The sequence below is a fragment of the Pogoniulus pusillus genome, chromosome 3, assembly GCF_015220805.1.
Source record: "Pogoniulus pusillus isolate bPogPus1 chromosome 3, bPogPus1.pri, whole genome shotgun sequence".
Lineage (NCBI taxonomy): Eukaryota > Metazoa > Chordata > Aves > Piciformes > Lybiidae > Pogoniulus > Pogoniulus pusillus.
The window spans coordinates 46,654,462-46,679,121 of NC_087266.1; the positions used below are offsets into that span (position 1 = coordinate 46,654,462).

At 42.1% G+C, this 24,660-nt stretch overlaps 1 protein-coding gene across 1 annotated transcript in view; it reads left to right on the forward strand.

The window, feature by feature from the left end:
• The window catches only part of DNAJC15 (DnaJ heat shock protein family (Hsp40) member C15), a 33,723-nt gene extending 13,667 nt beyond the window's left edge, over window positions 1-20,056 (forward strand). Inside the window, exons 4-6 of the mRNA XM_064174925.1 lie at window positions 10,071-10,147; window positions 15,175-15,245; window positions 19,689-20,056. Of these exons, the coding sequence (XP_064030995.1) occupies window positions 10,071-10,147; window positions 15,175-15,245; window positions 19,689-19,759 (219 nt within the window). The 3' untranslated portion in view covers window positions 19,760-20,056. The remainder of the gene's footprint in view (window positions 1-10,070; window positions 10,148-15,174; window positions 15,246-19,688) is intronic.
• The last annotated feature ends 4,604 nt before the right edge of the window (window positions 20,057-24,660 follow it).

Consider the following 24,660-nt stretch of genomic DNA (forward strand, 5'->3'; position numbering starts at 1 on the left):
AGATCAGGCTTTGCTCTCCATCCCTCTATTGGCATTGCTGTTATGAGGCCAACACCATTTTAAAAAAAAAGTCTCTTTCTTCTCCTTTTCAAAGTAATTTTTAAGAGATTCCCAAGCTGCCTTTTGAAACAGACTGGGGGGCTTCAAGTGCTGAGAATTAAGTTGCTTTCACATGAGAGGGATTTACAACCCCAAGCAGTGCTACAGGCTGGGAACAGAGTGGCTGGAGAGCAGCCAGGAGGAGAGGGACCTGGGGGTACTGATAGATAGCAGGCTGAAGATGAGCCAGCAGTGTGCCCAGGTAGCCAGGAGAGCTAATGGCATCCTGGCCTGGATCAGGAACAGTGTGGCCAGTAGGACAAGGGAGGTTATTCTGCCCCTGGACTCAGCACTGGTCAGGCCACACCTTGAGTGCTGTGTCCAGTTCTGGGCTCCTCAATTCAAGAGAGATGTTGAGGTGCTGGAAGGTGTCCAGAGAAGGGCAACAAAGCTGGTGAGGGGCCTGGAACACAAAGCCTACGAGGAGAGGCTGAGGGAGCTGGGGGTGTTTAGCCTGGAGAAGAGGAGGCTCAGGGGGGACCTCATTGCTGTCTGCAACTACCTGAAGGGAGGTTGTAGCCAGGTAGGGGTTGGTCTCTTCTCCCAGGCAACCAGCAACAGAACAAGGGGACACAGTCTCAAGTTGTGCCAGGGGAGGTCTAGGCTGGATGTTAGGAGGAAGTTGTTGGCAGAGAGAGTGATTGGCATTGGAATGGGCTGCCCAGGGAGGTGGTGGAGTTGCTGTGCTTGGAGGTGTTCAAGGAAAGCCTGGCTGAGGCACTTAGTGCCATGGTCTAGTTGAGTGGCTAGGGCTGGGTGCTAGGTTGGGCTGGATGACCTTGGAGGTCTCTTCCAACCTGGTTGATTCTATGATTCTACGCTAACTTGCAAGCTTGCTGGAAGTAGCTAGCAATAAGGACGTGTGGCTTCAGTCTTCACCCTCCCTCTCTAGCAGTTTTATTGCAGCATTTCTCCTTCTATCCATTTGTAGATGAAGGCTAGAGAATCTAAATTCAGACTTGTTCACATAGAGAGCAGGCAGTGACTCTTTTTAACACATTGAAATATGACATGCTACTGCACAGCGAGGTGTCTGTTCCTAGGAAAGTGTATGCTTCAGTATTGGTATACTGGCTGAGCCAAGCTCCTTACAGGCCTGTTCCATTTCTGCCACAGTGACTTTGAGTCCTGCAGAACTCATAAGCAGCCATTAACAGCAGTCCAAGTTTCTGTGTTCTCACTGTTCCTAGTCTCTGGAGCTTTCTCCTGCTTCACATCCTGCTTTGCAGCCCAGAATTAGAATCATAGAATCATAGAATGGTTTGGATTGGAAGGGACCTCAAAGATCATCCAGTTCCAACCCCCTGTCATAGGTAGGGACACCTCCCACTAGAACAGGTCACTCAAGGCCTCATCCAAACTGGCCTTGAACAATTCCAGGGAGGGAGCATCCACAGCCTCCCTGGGCAACCTGTTCCAGTGTCTCACTGCCTTCACTGTAAAGAGCCCTTTCCTAACATCTAGTTTGAATCTCCCCTCTGCCAATTTAAACCCAATACCCCTCATCCTGTCATCACAAGACCTTGTAAATAGTCCCCCTCCAGCCTTCCTGTAGCCCCCCTTCAGATACTGGAAGACCACTATAAGGTCTCCTCTAAGCCTTCTCTTCTCCAGGCTGAGGAGCCCCAGCTCATAGCCTGTCCTTGTAGCAGAAGTGTTCCAGCCCTCCGTGGCCCTCCTCTGGACTTGCTGCAACAGTTCGATGTCTTTCTTGTTTTGGGGGCTCCAGAACTGCACACAGTACTCCAGGTGGTGTCTGATGAGAGCAGAGTAAAGGGGGAGAATCACCTCCCTTGCCCTACTGGCCACACTGCTCTTGATGCAGCCCAGAACACAGTTGACTGTCTGGGCCGCACATACACACTGCCAGCTCATGTTGAGCTTTTCATCAACCCAGACCCTCAGGTCCTTTTCCTCAGGGCTGCTCTCAGCCATTCACCACCCAGCCTGTATCTGTGCTTGGAATTGCACAGACCCCGGTGCAGGACCTTACACTTGGCCTTGTTGAATGTCATGAGGCTGGCCTGGGCCCACCTCTCCAGCCTGTCCAGTTCCCTCTGGATGGCATCTCTGCCTTCTAGCAAGTTGACTCTGCCACACAGCTTGGTGTCATCTGCAGACTTGCTGAGGCTGCACTCAATTCCTCTGTCCATATTGCTGACAAAGATGTTAAGCAGCATTGGTCCCAGCACTGACCCCTGAGGGATGCTACTTGTCTCCAGGTGGACATTGTGCTGCTGATCACCACTGTCTGTGTGCAGTAATCCAGCCAATTCCTTATCCAGCAAGTGGTTCACCCACCAAATCTGTGTTTTTCCAGTTTGGTGACCAGGATGTTATGTGGGACAGAGTCATATGCCTTACTCAGGTTCAGGTAGATGATGTCTGTTGTCCTTCCGATGTCCACTGTATGTTGATTTCAAATAGACTATCTTTCCCCTGCTATCGTGTTTCTGAACTTGAAAGTACAAGTTATTAGTGTAAGATGAGATCTGCTGAATACAGTAAAAACTATTTTCCTATTGGCATTTAGCCAATGTGTGTTTGTCACATGTATATTTGTGAGGGTAGTGATAATGTTTTTCTTCCACAGTCATAGTTTAAGATCCTTGTATAATTCTTAGCCAGGGTTATTTGTTCTTCAATACTCCATAGATACTACTTTGTTAGATTGTACTTTTTCCAAGTTGCTTCTCTTCTCCCTTTAATAATTAGAATCATAGAATCAACCAGGTTGGAAGAGACCTCCAAGATCATCCAGTCCAACCTAGCACCCAGCACTAGCCACTCAACCAGACCATGGCACTAAGTGCCTCAGCCAGTCTCTTCTTGAACACCTCCAGGGATGGTGCCTCCACCCTGGGCAGCCCATTCCAATGCCAATCACTCTCTCTGACAACAACTTCCTCCTAACATCCAGCCTAGACTTCCCCCAGCACAACTTGAGACTGTGTCCCCTTGTTCTGTTGCTGGTTGACTGGGAGAAGAGACCAACCCCCACCTGGCTACAGCCTCCCTTCAGGTAGTTGTAGACAGCAATGAGGTCCCCACTGAGCCTCCTCTTCTCCAGGCTAAACATCCCCCAGCTCCCTCAGCCTCTCCTCGTAGGGTTTGTGTTCCAGGCCCCTCACCAGCTTTGTTGCCCTTCTCTGGACAGGTTCCAGCACCTCAACATCTCTCTTGAATTGAGGAGCCCAGAACTGAACACAGCACTCAAGGTGTGGCCTGACCAGTGCTGAGTACAGGGGCAGAATAACCTCCCTTGCCTACTGGCCACACTGCTCCTGATGCAGGCCAGGAAGCCATTGGCTCTCCTGGCCACCTGGGGACACTGCTTTCCTTCTGGCTGCTTTCCAAACACTCTGTCCCCAGCTTGTAGTGCTGCTTGGGGTTGTTGTGGCCAAAGTGCAGAACCCTGCACTTGGCCTTTTTAAATCTCATCCCATTGGCCTCTGCCCACCCATCCAGCCTGTCCAGGTCCCTCTGCAGGGCTCTCCTACCTTCCAACAGCTCCACACCTGTTCCTAGATTGGCATCATCTGCAAACTTACTGATGCTGGACTCAATCCCCTCATCCAGATCATCAATAAAGATATTGAAGGGGACTGGGCCCAGCACTGATCCTTGGGGAACACAACTAGTGCCAGCTGCCAACTGGATGTCGTAACAGGAAATAACAATAGAGAAAACCTTAGGTACAGAAATCATACATAAGTGCTTATTGTCCAAGCTGGTTATTTTAGTGGTGATTTTGTTTAGATAATTGGAGCTGTTGAGTATAAATTGTGGATTAGCACTTCTGACATGTTTCTTTACAGCATGTTGCCTTCTAAACTATCCTGACAAAGGAAATCAAGCAGTCAATACTTCTGCTTATGCTTTACTGGAAAACAGCTCATGATGTTTAATGTCTAGGCATAGCATTACTTTCCTGGTTTCCCACGGTGTTTGGAGGCACCTAACTTGGTTTCTGTAATTTTCAGTAGTCACTCCAGCTTTCTGGAGTCAAATTCTTTTCTTCATCATCTCCATTTTTCAGAGGCTGAAGCAACTGTCTTTAAAGGCTAGTTAGTTCCCTCTGTAAGCTCCTGCTCTTCCTCCCCCAACTTGCACATCTCCTGTTCTCCCTCTCATTTGCAATACAAATCCAGATGCTGTTTATCCTTTCTTCCTGCTCGCTAATAAATGACTTGGGTGAGGTCAAATTGAGCAATTATAAAGTAATCATTTTATGATAGAAAATTTAAATGTTGCTTTAATTTGGTCCTGCAGTTTTCTACCTTATCTTTTTTTTCCAGTGAACAAAGATAGAGAAGGAAACCTTGCCATTTCACCTCTGTGACAAGTCATAATGCTGTTCTCAGAGAAACAATGATTTCTTCTAGTTGGAGCCTAGCTTTGTTAGTGATGTTACAAATGCCAGGGATGCTTCCTTGTTTAGAATCATAGAATCAACCAGGTTGGAAGTGACCTTCAAGATCATCCAGTCCAACCTAGCACCCAGCCCTAGCCAGTCAACTAGATTCTCATCAAGTGCCTCATCCAGGCTTTTCTTGAACACCCCTAGGGATGGTGACTCCACCATCTCCCTGGGCAGCCCATTCCAATGCCAATCACTCTCTCTGCCAACAACTTCCTCCTAACATCCAGCCTAGACTTACCCTGGCACAACTTGAGACTGTGTCCCCTTGTTCTGTTGCTGGTTGTCTGGGAGAAGAGACCAACTCCACCTGGCTGCAACCTCCCTTCAGGTAGTTGCAGACAGCAATGAGGTTACCCCTGAGCCTCCTCTTCTCCAGGCTAAACAACCCCAGCTCCCTCAGTTTGTGTTCCAGGTCCCTCACCAGTTTTGTCGCCCTTCTCTTGACACCTTCCAGCACCTCAACATCTCTCTTGAATTGAGGAGCCCAGAACTGGACACAGCACTCAAGGTGTGGCCTGAGCAGTGCTGAGTACAGGGGCAGAATAACCTCCCTTGTCCTACTGGCCACACTGTTCCTGATGCAGGTCAAGATGCCATTGGCTCTCTTGGCCACCTGGGCACACTGCTGCCTCATCTTCAGCCTACTCTCTACCAGTGCCCCCACGTCCCTTTTCTGCCTGGCTGCTCTCCAGCTGCTCTATCCCCAGCCTGTAGTGCTGCTTGGGGTTGTTGTGGCCAAAGTGCAGAACCCTGCACTTGGCCTTTTTAAATCTCATCCCATTGGCCTCTGCCCACCCATCCAGCCTGTCCAGGTCCCTCTGCAGGGCTCTCCTACCTTCCAACAGCTCCACACCTGCTCCTAGCTTGGTGTCATCTGCAAACTTACTGATGCTGGACTCAATCCCCTCATCCAGATCATCAATAAAGATATTGAAGAGGACTGGGCCCAGCACTAACCCCTGGGGAACAGCACTAGTGACAGCTGCCATGCTGTTTCATTGGGGATTTTTTGATGGTATTTTTGATATGGTGGTTTTTAGTTGGGGTTTTTTTCCCCTTCTTCCAGCATTTATTACCTGTTCAATGGAAGGCTGTCATTGTGGTGGAACAACACACAGCCTTGTCAGAAAAATTCACTACTTTACATAATATGATGGATGGTCTCAGTTATGGAGTTTTGACTCTCTTACCTGGCATGGAAACAATGATTATGCTTTCCTTGCTCTATGCCTCAAAAAAGTATCTTGGAATATGCCATGATGGGAATGAATTGGATTCCCTTAGCTGACTGCCTTTTGTGAAAACTTGCAGTAGTGAATAAATATTTGGAGAGCAAGTCCAGCTGTTTTCTGTTCTTCCACCTGATCTATTGATAGAATGTGTTTAGTGATGTGGGTAAGGAATTTCCCCCCCTCACTGTTGAAATTTACCAGACTAGCTCAAATGGCTTGGAAGTAAGATCATATATACAATTATATACCAGTTGGGAATAATACATAAATCCAAACTGCCTCCTGGACAAAGGAAACTGCCCTGAAGTGCTCAAAACTACCCTTCTCTCCCTCCCTTTCTATCTCCCAGACAGACAAACAAAAGAAGCAACAAAGTTTGTGTTGTTTTCTGTTAGCCAGGATTAATGGAAAGATACAGTGGAGTTAATAGGAAGTGATTTTGGTCCAGCAACACAGACCAGACTGAGAAAGAGTATTTACATTTCAGTTTTTTATTTCTCTTAGCAAACCAGTGAATGATATTACTTTCTTTTCACATCCAATGATCTAACTTCTCTCATTAAAATATTCCAACTTGCCTCAAACCAGTGCAATAAAGCAGGATTTCCTTATGTAAGATGCTAAACAGTATCAAATTGCAAGGGAATGAAGTAAATTAAATGGTAGCCCCCTACTCAAATTCTTCAGAGAAATGGAGAGCTGACTTGAGTGTTTATTTCAGTACAGAGTTTTTAATGCAATAGCCTGGCTTAATAAATAATCATGGTTTCAGTACTCTCCCAGTGGGAGAGCTCACATGGCTGGAGTTCTACAGGCTTTTTAGGAGAGGCAAGAGAGAAGAGTTGCCCAATATGTAAGAGTGTATCAAGAATAAAAGGCGCTCTTCCTAGGAATGGATGATGAACTATCTGGGAATTTGTGGGTTGGGATTAGCAGACAGGCCAAGGCAGGTAGTGCTGTGGTAGGTGTTTGCTATAGACTGCCTGATCAGGAAGAAGCAGCAGAAGACTTCTACATACAACTGGAATAATGCTCACCATTGCAGATATTGGTTCTCACATGATGCTTCAGCTATGCCAATATCTATTGGAGGGGCAGCACAGCAGGGCACAAACAATTAAGTGTCTAGAACTGCCTGGTCATTGAGGAGCTCTCATAGCAGAAAAATATCTGCATGTTATTTCATTTCATTGCAGCCATTACTTGGAATTTAAAGCTAGGGGGGGAAATTGCTTTAATTCGAATAGCATACCAAAGTGCTTTCATTAGGGAACTAGAAGTTTGCCAGGATGTTTCCTGAAATGAAGACTCAGTATTTCTTCCCCATACTGAAACCAATGGGGAAAATAACTTTTATGTCCAATTTCCTTTTGCTTTTAGTTCTGTTTGGGTTTCCCATTGGAATGGGCTGCCCGGGGGGTGGTGGTGGAGGCACCGTCCCTGGAGCTGTTCAAGAAGAGACTGGATGAGGCACTTAGTGCCATGGTCTAGATGACTGGTTAGGGCTGGGTGCTAGGTTGGACTGGATGAGCTTGGAGGTCTCTTCCAACCTGGTTGATTCTATGATTAAGATTGTAATTTAAGAGTTGATTATTCTTGCCACATGCTTCAATTCATAGAAGAAAATGTTCTTTCTCGATGACCAATTCAACAGAGTGTTTTTTTGCTTGCGTTCCAAAGGACACATAACAGTAGTATTAATTTTTTCATATCTCTTGGAAGTGAATTGAATCAAGGCTTTCCAAAGGTTAGAACACTGTATTTCTGAATTTAAGCCTGTAGCCATCCCTCACTATTCTCTTCTTTCAAATAGTATTTTGGATTAAATCTACAGAGAAGAGAGACAAACCACATTAGAGATAATTGAAATAGTGCTGTTCTCTACATGAATAGTGAACCAGTGTCCTCTGCTATTAGAGTTATATGCCAGACTTTGGAAGGGCAGATAAGAATTAACCTTTTCAGAAATCCATCTGCACCTAAGCTGCTTTGGGAGAAGTTCTGGAAAGTCTTTCAGAGCACATTGAACAGTGCTTTTTTTCTCCTGGCTGTAGTAATTGTCAGAATCATTGCAAATATCTCTGCAGTTCTGACTCCTCAAGGGTGTTATCTGGTAGCCATTAAATCATTAGCATCATTTCCTCTCAAAGGACTGAAGAAAGCCTGTGTGTTCCTTTAGTCTTAGATACTCTAACCTAAAATGTCAGTGTACACTATTGGATACCTGTTCTCTTTTACCCTGTAGCAGGTTCCTGAGCAGAGTTTTGTTATGTCCCTTGAGGTCTTCAAGAAAAGCCTGGATGAGGCACTCGGTGCCATGGTCTAGTTGAGTGGCTAGGGCAGGGTGCTAGGTTGGAGTGGATGATCTTGGAGGTCTCTTCCAACCTGGTTGATTCTATGATTCTATTATTGTTTCAGCTTTGATGCCTGTAGTGTTAGCCATTGTTGCATGTATGGTTTGAGGTAGAAAGAAGATAAAATTAATTTCAGATTGTTACAGCACACTACAAAAAAAAACTTTCTGGTGGCTGCTTGCAACTTCATGGTAGCAAGAGGTGAAGTAATTCTGAATCATGCCTTAGGGCGAGTGTTGCTCCTAAGCTTAATTAAAGGCTTTGCTTAGATGTCACAGAGCATTCAAATGCTTTACTGCTTTTGGAATTATGTAAGAGTTTGCATAAACATAAGGCAAAATTCACGTTGAATGTGAATGGATATATTTAGCAAGAAAAGTGTTTTATTGAGTGCCAGACGTATTTTTCCTTGGGGATAAAAGTAACACTTAAAAATAATCTCATCTTTCAGGCCAGACTTCCCTTTGATAGTGACAAAGCATATTTTTCCCCAGTTGATAGGTTTTGCATTGAGGAAAAAACTTGCATCTTGTCGAGTGATATCTTTGCTCCACTTCCCAAAGGCAGGCTGTTTTGGAGCTCTATCTGTTGTTACCTCTGGGACTTACACAGCATAGAGTATTACTTGTGTAGCAATGGGCTAGTCCTCAACTCTTATAGAAGTATTTGCATTGAGGAGATCACTGCTAACCACCAGTGGGGGTTCAGGAGCTCTGATTTGATTTTTAATTTAAAAAAAAAAGAAGATTATTTGCTTGAGAAATAGATTTATTTTCAACCCATTCACTGTGACAACTAATTGTTCAGATGATTTACAGTAAATCATTCCATCACCACCTCTTTAGTGTTGTTCTTCTACTCATATAATTTCCTTTCTTAAAACAGTGACTAAAGTGTTATGTGCCAGTGAGCTTAAGATCCTGTATCTGATCACCATCATTGGTGCCTTAGGGAAAGATAAGAAAGCAAGAGTTGGTTAGGATTTCTCCATATACTCCGCTGTTTTTCAGTGTTCTGTAGCTCAGAGATGTCCAAGAGCAGACACTGTGACCTTGTGTGACACCTTTTTGGTTGGTTTTGTTAATCTCTGTTTAATTTTCAGAGTATGCATTTGATATATACATTTTTTTGAAGTAAGATTTCTATATGTGAAAAAAAAAACCCCACCATGTAGATCTTCATCAGTGTAATATATTTATCTCTTCCTATCCTATTATTGTTGGCTTTACCTCCTTCCTTCATAGAAATATCTGGACTTTAGAGTGACTGTTCATAATTCCTGGGATGATGAAATATTGTGACTTCTGTCATTTTCTGTTGTGATGGTACCAAACATGTTCTGAACACAATTCCCTCTTTCCCTCTCCTGCCCTCTCTAGTACAGACATTATACCACTCAGCTAGTATGTACTTTGAATCTGGACTTCTTTTGCCTGAAGGCAGGATTTTAATGGTTGTAGCTATTAATATCTCCTATTAGCAGTGGAAGATTGTAAAAACACAGATAGTTATTTTTAACCTGGATTTTGTATGTGTTAATGCTCAGAAGAAGTTGTTTCATATTAGCTGGTTTGTAGTCATTTCATGCCTTCAAAATAAATTATAGATGAATGTAAAGTTCTGGACAAGTCCCAGCAAGAGAACAAGGGGACACAGTCTCAGGTTGTGCCAAGGGAATATAGGCTGGATATTAGGAGGAATTTGTTGCCAGAGAGAGTGATTGGCATTGGAATGGGCTGCCCAGGAAGGTGGTGGAGGCACCATCCCTGGAGGTGTTCAAGAGAAGCCTGGCTGAGGCACTCAGTGCCATGGTCTGGTTGAGTGGCTAGGGCTGGGTGCTAGGTTGGCCTGGATGATCTTGGAGGTCTCTTCCAACCTGGTTGATTCTATGAAATACAGTTTAGGTCCTGGCACCTTGTACATGAAACTGATTATTGCTTGTTTTCCCTTTCTTCTTTTTAGAGTCTTTCATCATATTATAAAGGAGGATTTGAGCAGAAAATGAGTAGGCGAGAAGCTGGTCTTATTTTAGGTGTAAGGTAAGTGTGCTGCATTGATAATGTTTTTGTTTGGTGTGTATTGAATGAAGAAAATGCATGTTGGGAGAATATGAAATACTCTTGCCAAGATCATAACTTTTAAAAAGACTTCTAGTGGCTTGTGAACCATTCTAGTATCCCGCTTAAGCTAAAAAGCAACCAATAAAATGGTAATAAAACGTGTGACTTGTGTTTGGCTTGAAGGGATGGTAGCATTGCAATGGTGGATTGGTAGTCTAGAAATAATCAGTATAGTGCATACTGTGCTGAGTAGTGCAATCACATGGTGTGGTCTTCAAAAAACAAACCAGAAAGCCCTTGAGAAAAATAATACTGCAGATTATACTAACATACAGTGAAAACAAATCCATTTTGCTTGGGTTTTTTTTCCATAGGTATGTTATATTATTATTATTATTATTATTATTATTATTATTTTTTACCCCACTCTGATTTATTTGGGTTTTAAAAGTTGTGCCATGTTCCAAACATGCAATACTTAGAGAGACCTGTCATTTAGTGCCATGGTCTAGTTGACTGGCTAGGGCTGGGTGCTAGGTTGGACTGGATGATCTCGGAGGTCTCTTCCAACCTGGTTGATTCTATGATTTAGAGTAAATATGGCAGATGATTTCCAGGCTGAGTATTCAATAAGATTTTTTTTTTTGCATATTTAAAAATGGCCAGTGGTAGCACACACCTTCATGTAAAGCAAACAGTGACTGATGATTTTCCATATGAGAGAAAGAGACCTGACTTCAGATAATAGATTTCTTATTTATGGTTTAGAGCAGTTTTGCATTTTAAGGTTAAATAAAAAGGAAAAAATAGATAAAGGAGATGATTTAAATTCTCCTCAGAAGAAGTTATTTCAGGTGGTAAAAAGTGGGACTTAAAGTCCTGTTCAGTGTGCTGTTTGTATGCAGCTTTAGCATTCATTTAAAGAACCTGTAAAAGGAAACATTAAGTTTATTTGAAATACTGCATACATGCTCATTGCCTAAGAGATTTATAGCAGTGCTCTTTAGAAATGTTTCCTTTGGCCTTTGAGTTTGATAGTGTATTAGCCTTTTCACTTTATAAGGGCAAACTCAGTCATATTCCAGAGTAGCACATGGCAGCTCATTAAAGCATGTTCACAGTGGTGATGCCCAGCCTGAATCACTGCTCCTGTATGCATCTGAAGTTTCATTACATCTGAAATAGGTCTCCTTTAGTTATTAATTGTAATAGTGTGTGAGCCTGCACTGGAAACATTGACACTGCTTGTGTTTGACTAGACTTGCAAATATCAAGAGTTAATCAGATTGGATGAAAGTTAAAGAACTGACCCTTTCATTGTGTAAAAAGCACAGCTAACATCTTCATAGGAAACATTGCCATTGTTTAAACAGGTTTTTTCCTTGTTTTAATGCATGACAGAAAATGCCAGGGTGTGCACAAATGCACAAACCAGATTGGTCTAGGCCTGACCTTATTACTGTAACACTTGTCCTCTATGTCATCACTTCCAAGTCCATATTAAATTTTGAGGCAAAGGCTTTTTTCATTATTTCAAGTGCTGAATATTGATGAGCAGTATAAATAATAAATACAAGCCATGAGAAAAGTGAGCATTTAATGGTGACCTATAACATATTCCAAGTGTTATTCTCTAATAACCATCTTGTGCAATCACAGGGGTTTTGGTAGAATCATAGAATCAACCAGGTTGGAAGAGACCTCCAAGATCATCCAGGCCAACCTAGCACCCAGCCCTAGCCACTGAACTAGACCAGGGCACTAAGTCCCTCATACAGGCTTTTCTTGAACACCTCCAGGGATGGTGACTCCACCACCTCCCTGGGCAGCCCATTCCAATGCCAATTACTCTCTCTGCCAACAACTTCCTCCTAACATCCAGCCTAGACTTCCCCCAGCACAACTTGAGACTGTGTCCCCTTGTTCTGTTGCTGGTTGCCTGGCAGAAGAGACCAACCCCACCTGGCTACAACCTCCCTTCAGGTAGTTGCAGACAGCAATGAGGTCCCCCCTGAGCCTCCTCTTCTCCAGCCTAAACACCCCCAGCGCCCTCAGCCTCTCCTCGTAGGGTTTGTGTTCCAGGCCCTTCACCAGCTTCATTGCCCTAGTCTGGACATGCTCCAACACCTCAACATCTCTCTTGAATCAAGGGGCCCAGAACTGGACACAGCACTCAAGGTGTGGCCTGAGCAGTGCTGAGTCCAGGGGCAGAATAACCTCCCTTGTCCTACAGGCCACACTGTTCCTGATGCAGGCCAGGATGCCATTAGCTCCCATCGAAGTATTGAGCTATTTTTGCAACATGCCATCATCTCCCTGTGACAGAACAAGAATTAGAGTTTGTTTACCTCAGGAACTTTGCATTCAAACTGTATCTCCAAAAAATAATTAATTGAACAGTCACTGGTTAGGAAGTCACCTGAAGTGGAAAAAACTGATTCATTTCTGCATGTTGAACTGCTAACAAACCCCTAAACCATTCCACCTGTCCATTTGCATGGGGTAGCCTCACTCTGTCGGCAGACCACATCCATAAGCGGTTATTTGTCTGGTAAGGTACATATTTAATTTAGGCCAAGTACATATTTTATGTCTCTGTCACTGAAGGAAACAGCATTATGTAGCACTTGTAAATCAGCATGTCTGTGAGCAGCTTTGTGAGAAATAACAAATACACAGAGGTTTGGGTTTTTTTTGAGGCCCCAGCAGAAACAATTACCTATAGCAGCTATAAAAATATTTACACTAGAACAAAACATGCTGATACTAAATATTTGTTGGTTTTTTCACTGCTTGTGTACCTGTTTTTCTAGGAAGGGGGGAGAAAGTGGTTTATGCATTTAATAATAAGAACAACCAGCTTCTCTTTTTCTCTTTTTTTCTCTTTCTGTTTTTTTTTTCTCTCTTTCTGGTTTTTTCTTTTCTCTCTTTCTGGTTTTTTTTTTTCTCTCTCTCTCTGGTTTTTTTTCTCTCTCTTTCTTTCTGGTTTTTTTTCTCTCTCTTTCTGGTTTTTTTTCTCTCTCTTTCTGGTTTTTTTTCTCTCTCTTTCTGGTTTTTTTTCTCTCTCTTTCTGGTTTTTTTTTCTCTCTCTCTTTCTGGTTTTTTTTCTCTCTCTTTCTTTCTGGTTTTTTTTCTCTCTCTTTCTGGTTTTTTTTCTCTCTCTTTCTGGTTTTTTTTCTCTCTCTTTCTGGTTTTTTTTCTCTCTCTTTCTGGTTTTTTTCTCTCTCTCTTTCTGGTTTTTTTTCCTCTCTCTCTTTCTGGTTTTTTTTCCTCTCTCTCTTTCTGGTTTTTTTTCTCTCTCTTTCTTTCTGGTTTTTTTTCTCTCTCTTTCTGTTTTTTTTTCTCTCTCTTTCTGGTTTTTTTTCTCTCTCTTTCTGGTTTTTTTTTCTCTCTCTTTCTGGTTTTTTTTTCTCTCTCTTTCTGGTTTTTTTTTCTCTCTCTTTCTGGTTTTTTTTTCTCTCTCTTTCTGGTTTTTTTTTCTCTATCTTTCTGGTTTTTTTTTCTCTCTCTTTCTGGTTTTTTTTTCTCTCTCTTTCTGGTTTTTTTTTCTCTCTCTTTCTGGTTTTTTTTTCTCTCTCTTTCTGGTTTTTTTTTCTCTCTCTTTCTGGTTTTTTTTTCTCTCTCTTTCTGGTTTTTTTTTCTCTCTCTTTCTGGTTTTTTTTTCTCTCTCTTTCTGGTTTTTTTTTCTCTCTCTTTCTGGTTTTTTTTTCTCTCTCTTTCTGGTTTTTTTTTCTCTCTCTTTCTGGTTTTTTTTTCTCTCTCTTTCTGGTTTTTTTTTCTCTCTCTTTCTGGTTTTTTTTTCTCTCTCTTTCTGGTTTTTTTTTCTCTCTCTTTCTGGTTTTTTTTTTCTCTCTCTTTCTGGTTTTTTTTTCTCTCTCTTTCTGGTTTTTTTTTCTCTCTCTTTCTGGTTTTTTTTTCTCTCTCTTTCTGGTTTTTTTTTCTCTCTCTTTCTGGTTTTTTTTTCTCTCTCTTTCTGGTTTTTTTTTCTCTCTCTTTCTGGTTTTTTTTTTCTCTCTCTTTCTGGTTTTTTTTTCTCTCTCTTTCTGGTTTTTTTTTCTCTCTCTTTCTGGTTTTTTTTTCTCTCTCTTTCTGGTTTTTTTTTCTCTCTCTTTCTGGTTTTTTTTTCTCTCTCTTTCTGGTTTTTTTTTCTCTCTCTTTCTGGTTTGGTTTTTTCTCTCTCTTTCTGGTTTGGTTTTTTCTCTCTCTTTCTGGTTTGGTTTTTTCTCTCTCTTTCTGGTTTGGTTTTTTCTCTCTCTTTCTGGTTTGGTTTTTTCTCTCTCTTTCTGGTTTGGTTTTTTCTCTCTCTCTCTCTCTGGTTTTTTCTCTCTCTCTCTCTCTGGTTTTTTCTCTCTCTCTCTCTCTCTCTGGTTTTTTCTCTCTCTCTCTCTCTCTCTGGTTTTTTCTCTCTCTCTCTCTCTCTCTGGTTTTTTCTCTCTCTCTCTCTCTCTCTGGTTTTTTCTCTCTCTCTCTCTCTCTGGTTTTTTCTCTCTCTCTCTCTCTCTCTGGTTTTTTCTCTCTCTCTCTCTCTCTCTGGTTTTTTCTCTCTCTCTCTCTCTCTCTGGTTTTTTCTCTCTCTCTCTCTCTCTGGTTTTTTCTTTTTCCTTTTCTTTCTTTTTCTTCTCTTTTTCTCATTTTTTCCTTTTTCTTTTTAGTTTTTTTCCTTTTCTTAATTTTTTTTCTTTTGTTGGTTTTTTCTTTCCTTTTCTCCCCCCCCCCCCCCCCCCCCCCCCAGTAATTGTTTATTTTAAACGAGTGGATGTATTGCATTAAAAAAACCAACCCTACCTGCAGTGTAAGTGTCAAATGCACAGGCTTTTTGAAACCCCATGTCATTCTCAGTGCGTCTCACATGGCTTTGTTATTGTTTCCTCGGAGGTGCAGTTTTATGTTTTGTCCACAAGATGGTGAAAACCTCAAATGTTAATTATTTTTCAAGCCAGTACAATCTTAATTTATAGCCTGAGTGCCGTGGCATGGATGGTAACCACTTGCATTTGTTTTTGCAGTCCATCTGCTGGCAAGGCCCAAATCAGAACAGCCCATAGAAGAATCATGATTTTGAATCATCCCGATAAAGGTAAACAGTTCTTTAAAGCTGGAAAGGAAGAGGCTTAAATGAGATGCTTGCAGTTTACTGGTTGTATAAATAACCACAATGACTGTCACTGTGGATTGTTTATTTATAGACTTGAGCTTCTGTGTGTCTTCTTTCAGATAAACTCAGCTTTATGAACCATAGTTTTATGCCTCTTTCTTTAATGTTATTTTCTCTACTCGCGCTGCTTCAGTTAAAACTGTGAGCTTAGGGAGCAGTCTTTCACACTTCAAAAAAATCACGTTAAGAAAAATAAGAAGGCAAAAAAAAAACCCTAGCTGTAACATTTTTATAGAATCATAGAATTAGCCAGGTTGGAAGAGACCTCCAAGATCATCCACTCCAACCTAGCACCCAGCCCTAGCCACTCAACTAGACCATGGCACTAAGTGCCTCAGCCAGGCTTTTCTTCAACACCTCCAGGGATGGTGACTCCACCACCTCCCTGGGCAGCCCATTACAATGCCAATCACTCTCTCTGCCAACAACTTCCTCCTAACATCCAGCCTAGACTTCCCCCAGCACAACTTGAGACTGTGTCCCCTTGTTCTGTTGCTGGTTGCCTGGGAGAAGAGGCCAACTCCCACCTGGCTACAGTGTCCCTTCAGGTAGTTGTAGACAGCAGTGAGGTCCTCCCTGAGCCTCCTCTTCTCCAGGCTGCACACCCCCAGCTCCCTCAGCCTCTCCTCATAGGCTTTGTGTTCCAGGCCTTTCACCATCTGTGTCACCCTTCTCTGGACACCTTCCAGGACTGATTTTAAGAAATCTAAGACAAAACTATCACAAGGAGGAGGAAGCCCTGATCTTCCTTCAGCCATGTGCTCTCACATTTCTTGTATGGACAGCAGTGATTGTCACCAGTGGATGAATGGAAAGATGAACTAACTTTACTGTTGTGAACTGAGATGGGCTGGTCACATGTAGGGGAAGTGTTCTGCAGTCACTAAGTCCATCATTGATGAATTTCAGACTTTCTGGAATTCACTTGGCAAGAAAAAAAGCAAGATTGTGCACTGTTGCTTTGCTGGCCAGGTTTTTAATGTAAATTTATCTTACAGAAAAAGCTATTATTATAACTTCAACTACATTACAGCTGGTTGAGAAAGAAAGCCCATATGTTCAGTGCTGTTTCTACTTTGAAATAACAGATGGTGAAGAGTTGCACTGTATTTCAGAAGTCAAAAGGGGAAATGGGAAGGGGTTCTACATCTTAGTGACAGAATTACAGGGCTCTCTGCCAGCACCCCATTTTAAGGAAAAAAAAAAAGATATAACTGGGCACCAGGCATGGTAAGTGTTCAGCTGATGCTTTTGTTTGCTTTCTTCAGCTCTCAGTTTAATTCCAAATTTGTCCCATTTGATTTCGTACGTATTTTACACTTCTCATACAATGTACAAACTGCACTGACGTGGAAAAGAAATTCTCTTCTTCATTTCTAGTGTATAGTGATGGTCAAAGGCTTCTAAACCACTGGAGTACCTACTGGGTCAGAATCTTGTTGTAATTAACTTCTCAGATTATTGTAACAGGACTTAGACATGAACCAGAACCATGAATCTCTGTGTGGATGTTGAGCAGACCTAAAGAGTCAGCTCCCTTTACAAAGATCATATGTTTTAACAACCCACTCTTACAGCTGTAATGCACCAGCAGTTGGGCACAGTGTAGGTTTGGATGAATGTAGTAAGCCCTCCTGTGTGCTATTAAGATGGAGCATTTTCTCAGTAGGAACACCAGTTGAAGGGATTTGTGCCTCTGTGCTGCCCCTGCAACTCTTCTGGCATGGCTATATACGAAGGCTTGTATAATGTCTTAGCTGCAGTGAGGGCTTGGAGTAACCTTAAACATTTGGCATCACTGAGAGTCTTGTTTGCTTTTACATCTACCTATCTACCTGCCTACCTTCCTACCTCTCTCTCTGTCTATATATATATATGTACATATATATCTTGCTTTCTTCTGGCTGTGAGTGGTACAGATGTGCTTTCAAAAACCATTCAACATTAGAATGTTCTTTTAAAATCTTATTTTTTTCAGCTGTAGCTGATAGAAAAAAAAGGGCAATAACTGCAGATTTTAGAAGTTACAGATGTTAGCTGACATCCAAAACACTGCAGAGTGTTTAGAAACAAATGAAAACCACACAGAGGTGTGTATTATAATGTCCCCAGTGAGCCCTGTTAAGATGGTGTGTTATTAATCTTTACACTTCAGTTTAAAGAGGTTTGATATTGATATATTGTAGGTTAATTTATCAATCACTAATTTTATGAAAGGGTGTTTGCTCACAGAAAAAGAAGAGAGAAACTTTTTGGACTTGCCATAGAATCATAGAAACAACCAGGTTGGAAGAGACCTCCAAGATCATCCAGTCCAACCTATCCCTCTGCCCTAGCCAGTCAACTAGACCATGGCACTAAGTGCCTCATCCAGGCTTTTCTTGAAGATAATTATAAACAAACACTAAGGCAATCATTAAATGGAATTTTCTCTCATTGGAGGGCTACAAGATTAATATGACACTTAAGGATGTAAATGTAGTGAAAACACTTCCAGCAGATTTGAACTCTCAAGATCCTGCACTTGCAAACATGCAGAAAATCAATGCACATTCAGCAGTTACTTGGGATGTGTCATTTGTTGCAGATTTTAGGCTTTGCTGTTTGTTTGATTCTCTTCTTTACTCTTTGAAAGAAGTGATGCTTCATGTAGTAAATCTTCCAGCAGGCAGTTCTCTTTCTTTCCCCTGCCTTGCCTCATTTTCCCAATTGGGTCTTACCTGTTCAGGCTGCATTCAAACAAAATGAAAACATGCTTGAGAGAACTCCCATTGCTTTTTCCAGTTGTTTCATCACTTCATGGAATTACTTTCCATAGATTATTCATAGAGTGTCTCAGGTTGAAAAGGACCTTAGCGATCATCTACTCCAACCTTCCCACCCTGGGCAGGGACGTCTCTCATCTAGACTCAGCTCCTCAAGGTCTCATCCAGCCTGGCCTTGAACACCCCCAGGAAGGAGGCATCCACAACCTCCCTAGGCAACCTGTTACACCTTGGTTCTCCAGAACTTCTTCCTAAAATCCAGTCTAAACTTGATGTCCCTCAGCTTGAAAGCATTTCCTCGTGTCCTGTAACTAGACATCCTTGTGAAAAGTCCCTTTTCAGCCTTCCTGTAGGACCCTTTCAGGTATTAGAAGGCAGCTGTAAGATCCCTCTGGAGTGCATCTGTGCTCCTACCCATGACTTGGATTCCTACAGGAATGTCCTAAAGAAGTCTTTAAGGATATCACAGTATCACCAAGGTTGGAAGAGACCTCATAGATCATCAAGTCCAACCCTTTACCACAGAGCTCAAGGCTAGACCATGGCACCAAGTGCCACGTCCAATCCTGCCTTGAGCAGCTCCAGGGATGGCAACTCCACCACCTCCCCAGGCAGCCCATTCCAGTAGCCAATGACTCTCTCAGTGAAGAACTTTCTCCTCTTGCCTTTATTGTTTTTACTTTACAATTGCTGGCAACTAGTTCTGCATGTGTCTTCTATCATGATCTTTGCTGATGAACAGAATGAATGAAAGAATATGATCGAACAGGAGAAGGCTGTTCAGTGCACAGTATTGCTGGAATCGTATTCTGATGTGAAAAATGCAGGTGTGTATTGTAGTAAATGGTTAAGTTAGTGATTCAGGCCTTGTAAAGCTGTTTTTGGTGACTGTAGGCAGATGGTTGGCACTCAAGGGGAGAGTTAAAAGAACAAAACAACAAACCCACCAAAAGATGTCTCAACTGTAATCGGATTGCTAGATGGAGCGTAAAGCAATGCCAGTGTTCAGGACTAGAAGTTAGAAGGCATGCCATGTTTAAATAGCTTTAATGTGGTATTTTCTGGCTGCTAATTCCAGCACCTAGCACAGGAGAGGCTTTTGGGGTGTGAGTCTTTGTCTAATTATGTATAAAATGTTGCCTGAAGGTTTTGGGGGTGAGTGGAAATAATAGCTATTGGCTTTGGATGAATGTTCAAGACAGCTGACCTGGCATAGATTTGTGACAGCATTGCACTGCAAGTCGAGTTTGCACCAAGGTAAAGTGATTTCAGGTTTCAGCCTTCCCCCTGACACATTATTTTCCAGTGGCTTTTGGTTTTGATTACATTTCTTACATTTCCTCATAGAATCAACCAGGTTGGAAGAAACCTCCAAGATCATCCAGTCCAACCTAGCACCCAGCCCTATCCAGTCATCTAAACCATGGCACTAAATTAGTTTACTTCATATCAATGTCATTGTTTAAGTTGTTGTATGAAATATCTCTATTTAGGAAGTAGGAGCTAATAAAATTGACTAATGAAGTGATGCTGTGAGTGAAGTTATTTGGTGCTTAATACTTGTGTGTAAATGGTATTCTTTCCCCCTTTTTCTTCTCAGGTGGATCACCTTACTTGGCAACAAAAATAAATGAAGCAAAAGACTTGTTGGAATCCAGTGCCAAAAGCTGAAATCCAAAGCCTAGGACCATAGGAGATTCAGCAGACATATTGTGCAACAGCTTTCTTATCTACTTGCTCTACACAGTTTCTTAACCCTGCGTTGGGTGTTTGTATTTATTGTCCTAATCAAACATTTAAGGTTATTTAAAAGCAAGCTGAAGTATTTTATGGTTGTGTACAGTTATACTCCTGCAAAGAGCAGAGAGGAGGTGATCCTTATGACTCCCTTCCAGCTTGAGCTATTCTGTGTCTCAATTTTAGTGTCTTTTTACTGAATTGTGATCTATTACAAGCTTTGAAAATGTTCTCTTGCTGTCTGTGGGTTTTCCTTCAGAAGTAGTTGTGGTTTTCATTAATTTCTTTGAGCTTTTCTTTTTTTAAACTTAAAAAACAGTCTTAAAAATGTTTATTAAATGTATGTCTTTTCCTTCACTGCCAAAGACTTGACCATTGACAGAAAGTCTATGACACAGTATACTGAGTCACAGGAAGTATGTCAGATCCCATACAGCATGTTTTCAGCCTCTCCTTATGTGAAATAGTAGGATTCATTCCTCAGTGCAGAACAAAATGAGTAACAGAACTACTGACTGCAGTTTCCTTTAGCTTTATCTGTGGGGGGCTTGGAGATAGGAAGGAAGAGTCTTTGGTTTAGTTCTTTTGGACATTAAAAAGCTTCTGAAACTGTCAATTATATGAACATGCTTTTCCATTGAGTCACAGGGTGGCCAATGCTGTAGCAGCTGGGGTGGTGCAGGGTTTTTTGTGGCAGTGGGAATGGAGAAGGTAGGTCTTTGTGGCATGGAGTTCAGATGGATTTTATAGGATGTAGTTGTCTAGGCCAGTCCAGCCTGATGCAGGACTTCTGTGGCAGGGAACAAATAGGACTGTCCTGCTGATGCCAGTCATTTTGCTTATGGCTCTGAGTGGACTTTCTGTGTTAGTTCTCCAGTAATTCTCACATCTCTGTGTTAGGGTCCCTTTCCTGAAGTACAGCCACCTCCTTACGGAACACCCTGGCAACCTAGTGCTGGCTTCAAGGAATACTGAAGCCATGCTTGTCTAACTTTAAGAAGAACACGTTTTAAATAGCATCTGGGAGTAGATGCTATCTGGGACACTTGACTGCTGCAAATTCCTACTAGTAAGTTGGCTGCAGATGAATTAACTCTCCTAAAAGGATGATGATAATGAGATGAGGCATCCTAGTGGATGAATTGCAAGACTGAAAAACGTGACTAGTGTCCTTTTAAAGACATATCATTTGAAGTGCAACAAACAACTTGCTGAAGTGCTACAAATGTAAAATTCAGATACCACATTTCCTAGGTTATTTAAGCCAGAGGAAAGTGGCTAAGAATAGTTAAACATTTAAAGCATCCAAGCTCATATTATCCACCAGAATGTGTATTTATCAGTTCACACAGTGATGAACAGTTGAGCTGATAAGGATTTTTTTCTTGAAAGGAAGAAAGTCTTATGAGTTGTGGGTACTTTATCCACTTCCTCACACTTTGTCACAATTCTCTTGCTTTCTTTCGTGAAAGAGATGTGGAAGAATGTTGACCCTGAAAGAAAATGTTAACCTTAGGTATTCTTTACAATTAGAGTGGCAAGGCAAGTGACACATCTTGACTGGATAAAGTGAATAAAGGCTTCAGGGAAAAGCCTGTCTGGGCTTAGGAGTACACCTAAGACTCTGATACAAGACACTTTAAAGGTATTGGACTTTATTCCTATGCCTTAATTTCTTTTTTTCTTAAAGGAGTAGCCATCAATTAATACTCATTTAAGGTTAGTTTTTCCTTTCACTGCTGTATCAATATGTATTAGCCAAAAAAAAGCTCATGAAGGTTTTTATTGTGAGAGAAGTGAGGGTGGTGGGGTTGTTCCTCATTTGCTGGAGCCTGTGAGTGATCTGAGTCACTGTTCAAGTTGAAAAGTGATGTGTGTGTATGGTAGATGTCAAAAGCATTCCCTCTAATGATTTTGAACTGACTAGCTGTTGTTTTCATGTGGTTGCTTTGTTTTTTTCCCTGAGTAATGCAAGGCATAAAGAGCTATTCTCAAGGAGCAGTTGAAACAAGTGCATTAAAGATGTCTCCTCCTGTTCTTAGACACTAACTTTGTTGGAAGCAGAGATTTTACTTTCAAAAGATTGTGCTATTAATCGTTTTCCTCCTCATCTAATATTTTTGGACAAAACACTTTCTGCCCTGGCTTTTGGTTATAAGACAGATTGTCCTTGATAAAAACAAATAAACCCAAATTCTAGTTCTGCTTTCTCCCTTTCAAAGCAGACTAGTGGCCTATTTAACCAATGTGACAAACAAAAACCAAATTAAGTGGCCAGTTGTATCTCCAGAAGATGTTGTGAAATGAGTGAAGCTCATGAGTTGTGCAAGCACCACTGTTGCAAGTCCAGTGTTGTAGCATCACACATACAGTATGCATCTGTGGAAGCAACTGATTTTTCTTGTCTGTTTACTGGCAAAGCTTGCTTTACCTACTAAATCTGTGGAAAGATGAAGACAGGACAGAACCACAGAATGATAGGAGTGAGAAGGCACCTCTGGAGATCATCTAGTCCAACCCCCCTGCTAGAGCAAGTTCCCTCTGGAGCAGGCTGCACAGGATGGCATCAGGTAGGTTTTGAATTACTCTGGAGGTAGAGACCTCCACCACCTTTCTGAGCAACATGTTGCAGTGCTCTGCCACCATCAGAGTAAAGAAGTTCCTCCACGTGTGTAGATGGAACTTCCTGTGTTCAAGTTAGGGCTCATTGTCTTTGGTCCTGTCACTGGGCATTGCAGAAAGCAGAGTGGCCTCATCCTCCTGACCCACTCAGTGAAAAGAAAGATGCAGTTGAGCAAATCATGTGAATATTGCTTTATTTGTTGTTGCTGATACTCAGTGCTTCATAGAATTGCATCATAGAATCAACCAGGTTGGAAGAGACCTCCAAGCTTATCCAGTCCAACCTAGCACCCAGCCCTATCCAGTCAACCAGACCATGGCACCAAGTGCCTCATCCAGTCTTTTCTTGAACACCTCAAGGGACAGTGCCTCCACCACCTCCCTGGGCAGCCCATTCCTTGCTGCAGGCTAAGAAATGTCTTTGGGCACTGCATTGCAGAGCAGGACTTGATTTGATGGACTAAGAACAAGAGAAGAAGGACCACTTTTTTTAATCATATACCCTGTTAATTTTAACCTTATCAATAGCCTCTTGAGGCTACTTTCTTCTTGGATACAGAGGGTTTTTTTGTGTAAGAAATCTGCATAAAGGTTGATTTATTCTGGTGCATTTTGACAATGGTAGCATCTTCTAATTAACTTTGTTAAGGTTTTTCAAGAGTTCAGCCCTGGCACACAGAATAATTATTGTACAGCTTCGTGTGACATTAAAACACCCCTACTGTGCTATTACAGTTTCCTTATTTCTATAAGGACTGAAACAAGGAGAGGTTAATTAGGGATGTTTTTTCTTTTTAATACAGCAGATACTGCATCTAATAACCTCTAGTTTTAAATAGAGGCAAGATTCTTCTAGCATGGTTCCTCTGCAAAATGGTTGTATGCATTTTATAAAGCCTGATTCCGGGTGTAGTCGTTTCTCTTGACTGTTGGAACTGATGTGAACAGCTTGGTTGCTCCTTCAGTCTGTCAGGTAAGTGAACAGCAAACATCATAAACGTTGCATAGACTACAATTGAACTAGCATTAAGTAATGAAAGAAACCTAAACATCTTTTTAAGTGACTAACTCAATGGGTAAGAAGTTGTGCTAGTTTGAAGCAAGCTAGAATGTTCTGGTAACAGAACTAGATAACGGGCAGTGAAATGAAAACAATTGATGTCAACTTCTCTCACAGTCTCGCTGAGAGCTCTGGGAAGAAGAAGAAAACATTCTCCATTTTGTTTCTCACTCTTGCTTTTGCCTTAGACCTGGTCACATCTCATTAACCCTGCTCCTACTAACCTTGCTCCCTAACCTCTTGGCTGCACCTCTCTTCTTCCTGAGAACTGGGGTAAGGTTAAGAGGGCCGGGGGGAGGTGTTGGGGTGGTTTGAGAGCCCCTCCTGGGGACTCAGGTTTCTGGGAGGGGAGTTGTGCTTTTATATTGTTTATCCTTTGTATATTTCTGTATATAATTGTATATAACTGTATATATTGTAAATAGCTGCTTGTAAATTCTGCTAGCTGTAAATAAATTGCTTCATCTATATTCCCAGGGTCCGTCTGAGTTAGCTGGGGCAAATTCAAAAGTGTGGGAGGGGCGGGGTAACCCCCAAACCATCACAGAAGTCTTCTAGACGGTTTGAACAAGGAGGCAGTGGTTAAGGGGTTGTACTCTACACAAATGCTGGTTTCTCCTGGGTCCTCTCCCACTTAGCAGTTGTGTTAGTGGCCTGGAGGAGGGGATGGAGCCCTTTCTTAAGTGCACAGATGATGCCAAATGGCATGAACCAGTCAGTATGGTGGAAGACAACATTCAGGGGAGTACCCAGCAATGCTTTTGTGATGGTTTGGGTGTTCCCTGCCCCCCCACACTTTAAAAGTCACCCAGAGTAGACTCAGCCAGCTCTGGAAATTGAATGAAGCTTATATTTACAGCTAGCACAGCATACAAGCAGATATTTACAGTAGATACAGTTCTAGACAGACATAGACAAGGTAAAAGGTAATGCAGAAACACAACATCCCTCCCAGAAACCTGAGTCCCCAGGAGGGGCTCCCAACTGCCCCTTCACCTTCCCCCTACCCCTCTCAACCTTACCCCAGTACCAAGGAAGAATGGAGGTTCGGCCAGGAGGTTAGGAAGCAAAGTGGATTAGTCAGAGAAACAAGGTGAGGTTAGAGAGTAAGCTGCAGCTCAGAGCTTGCCAGCAGCTGAAGAGAAGAGTGGTT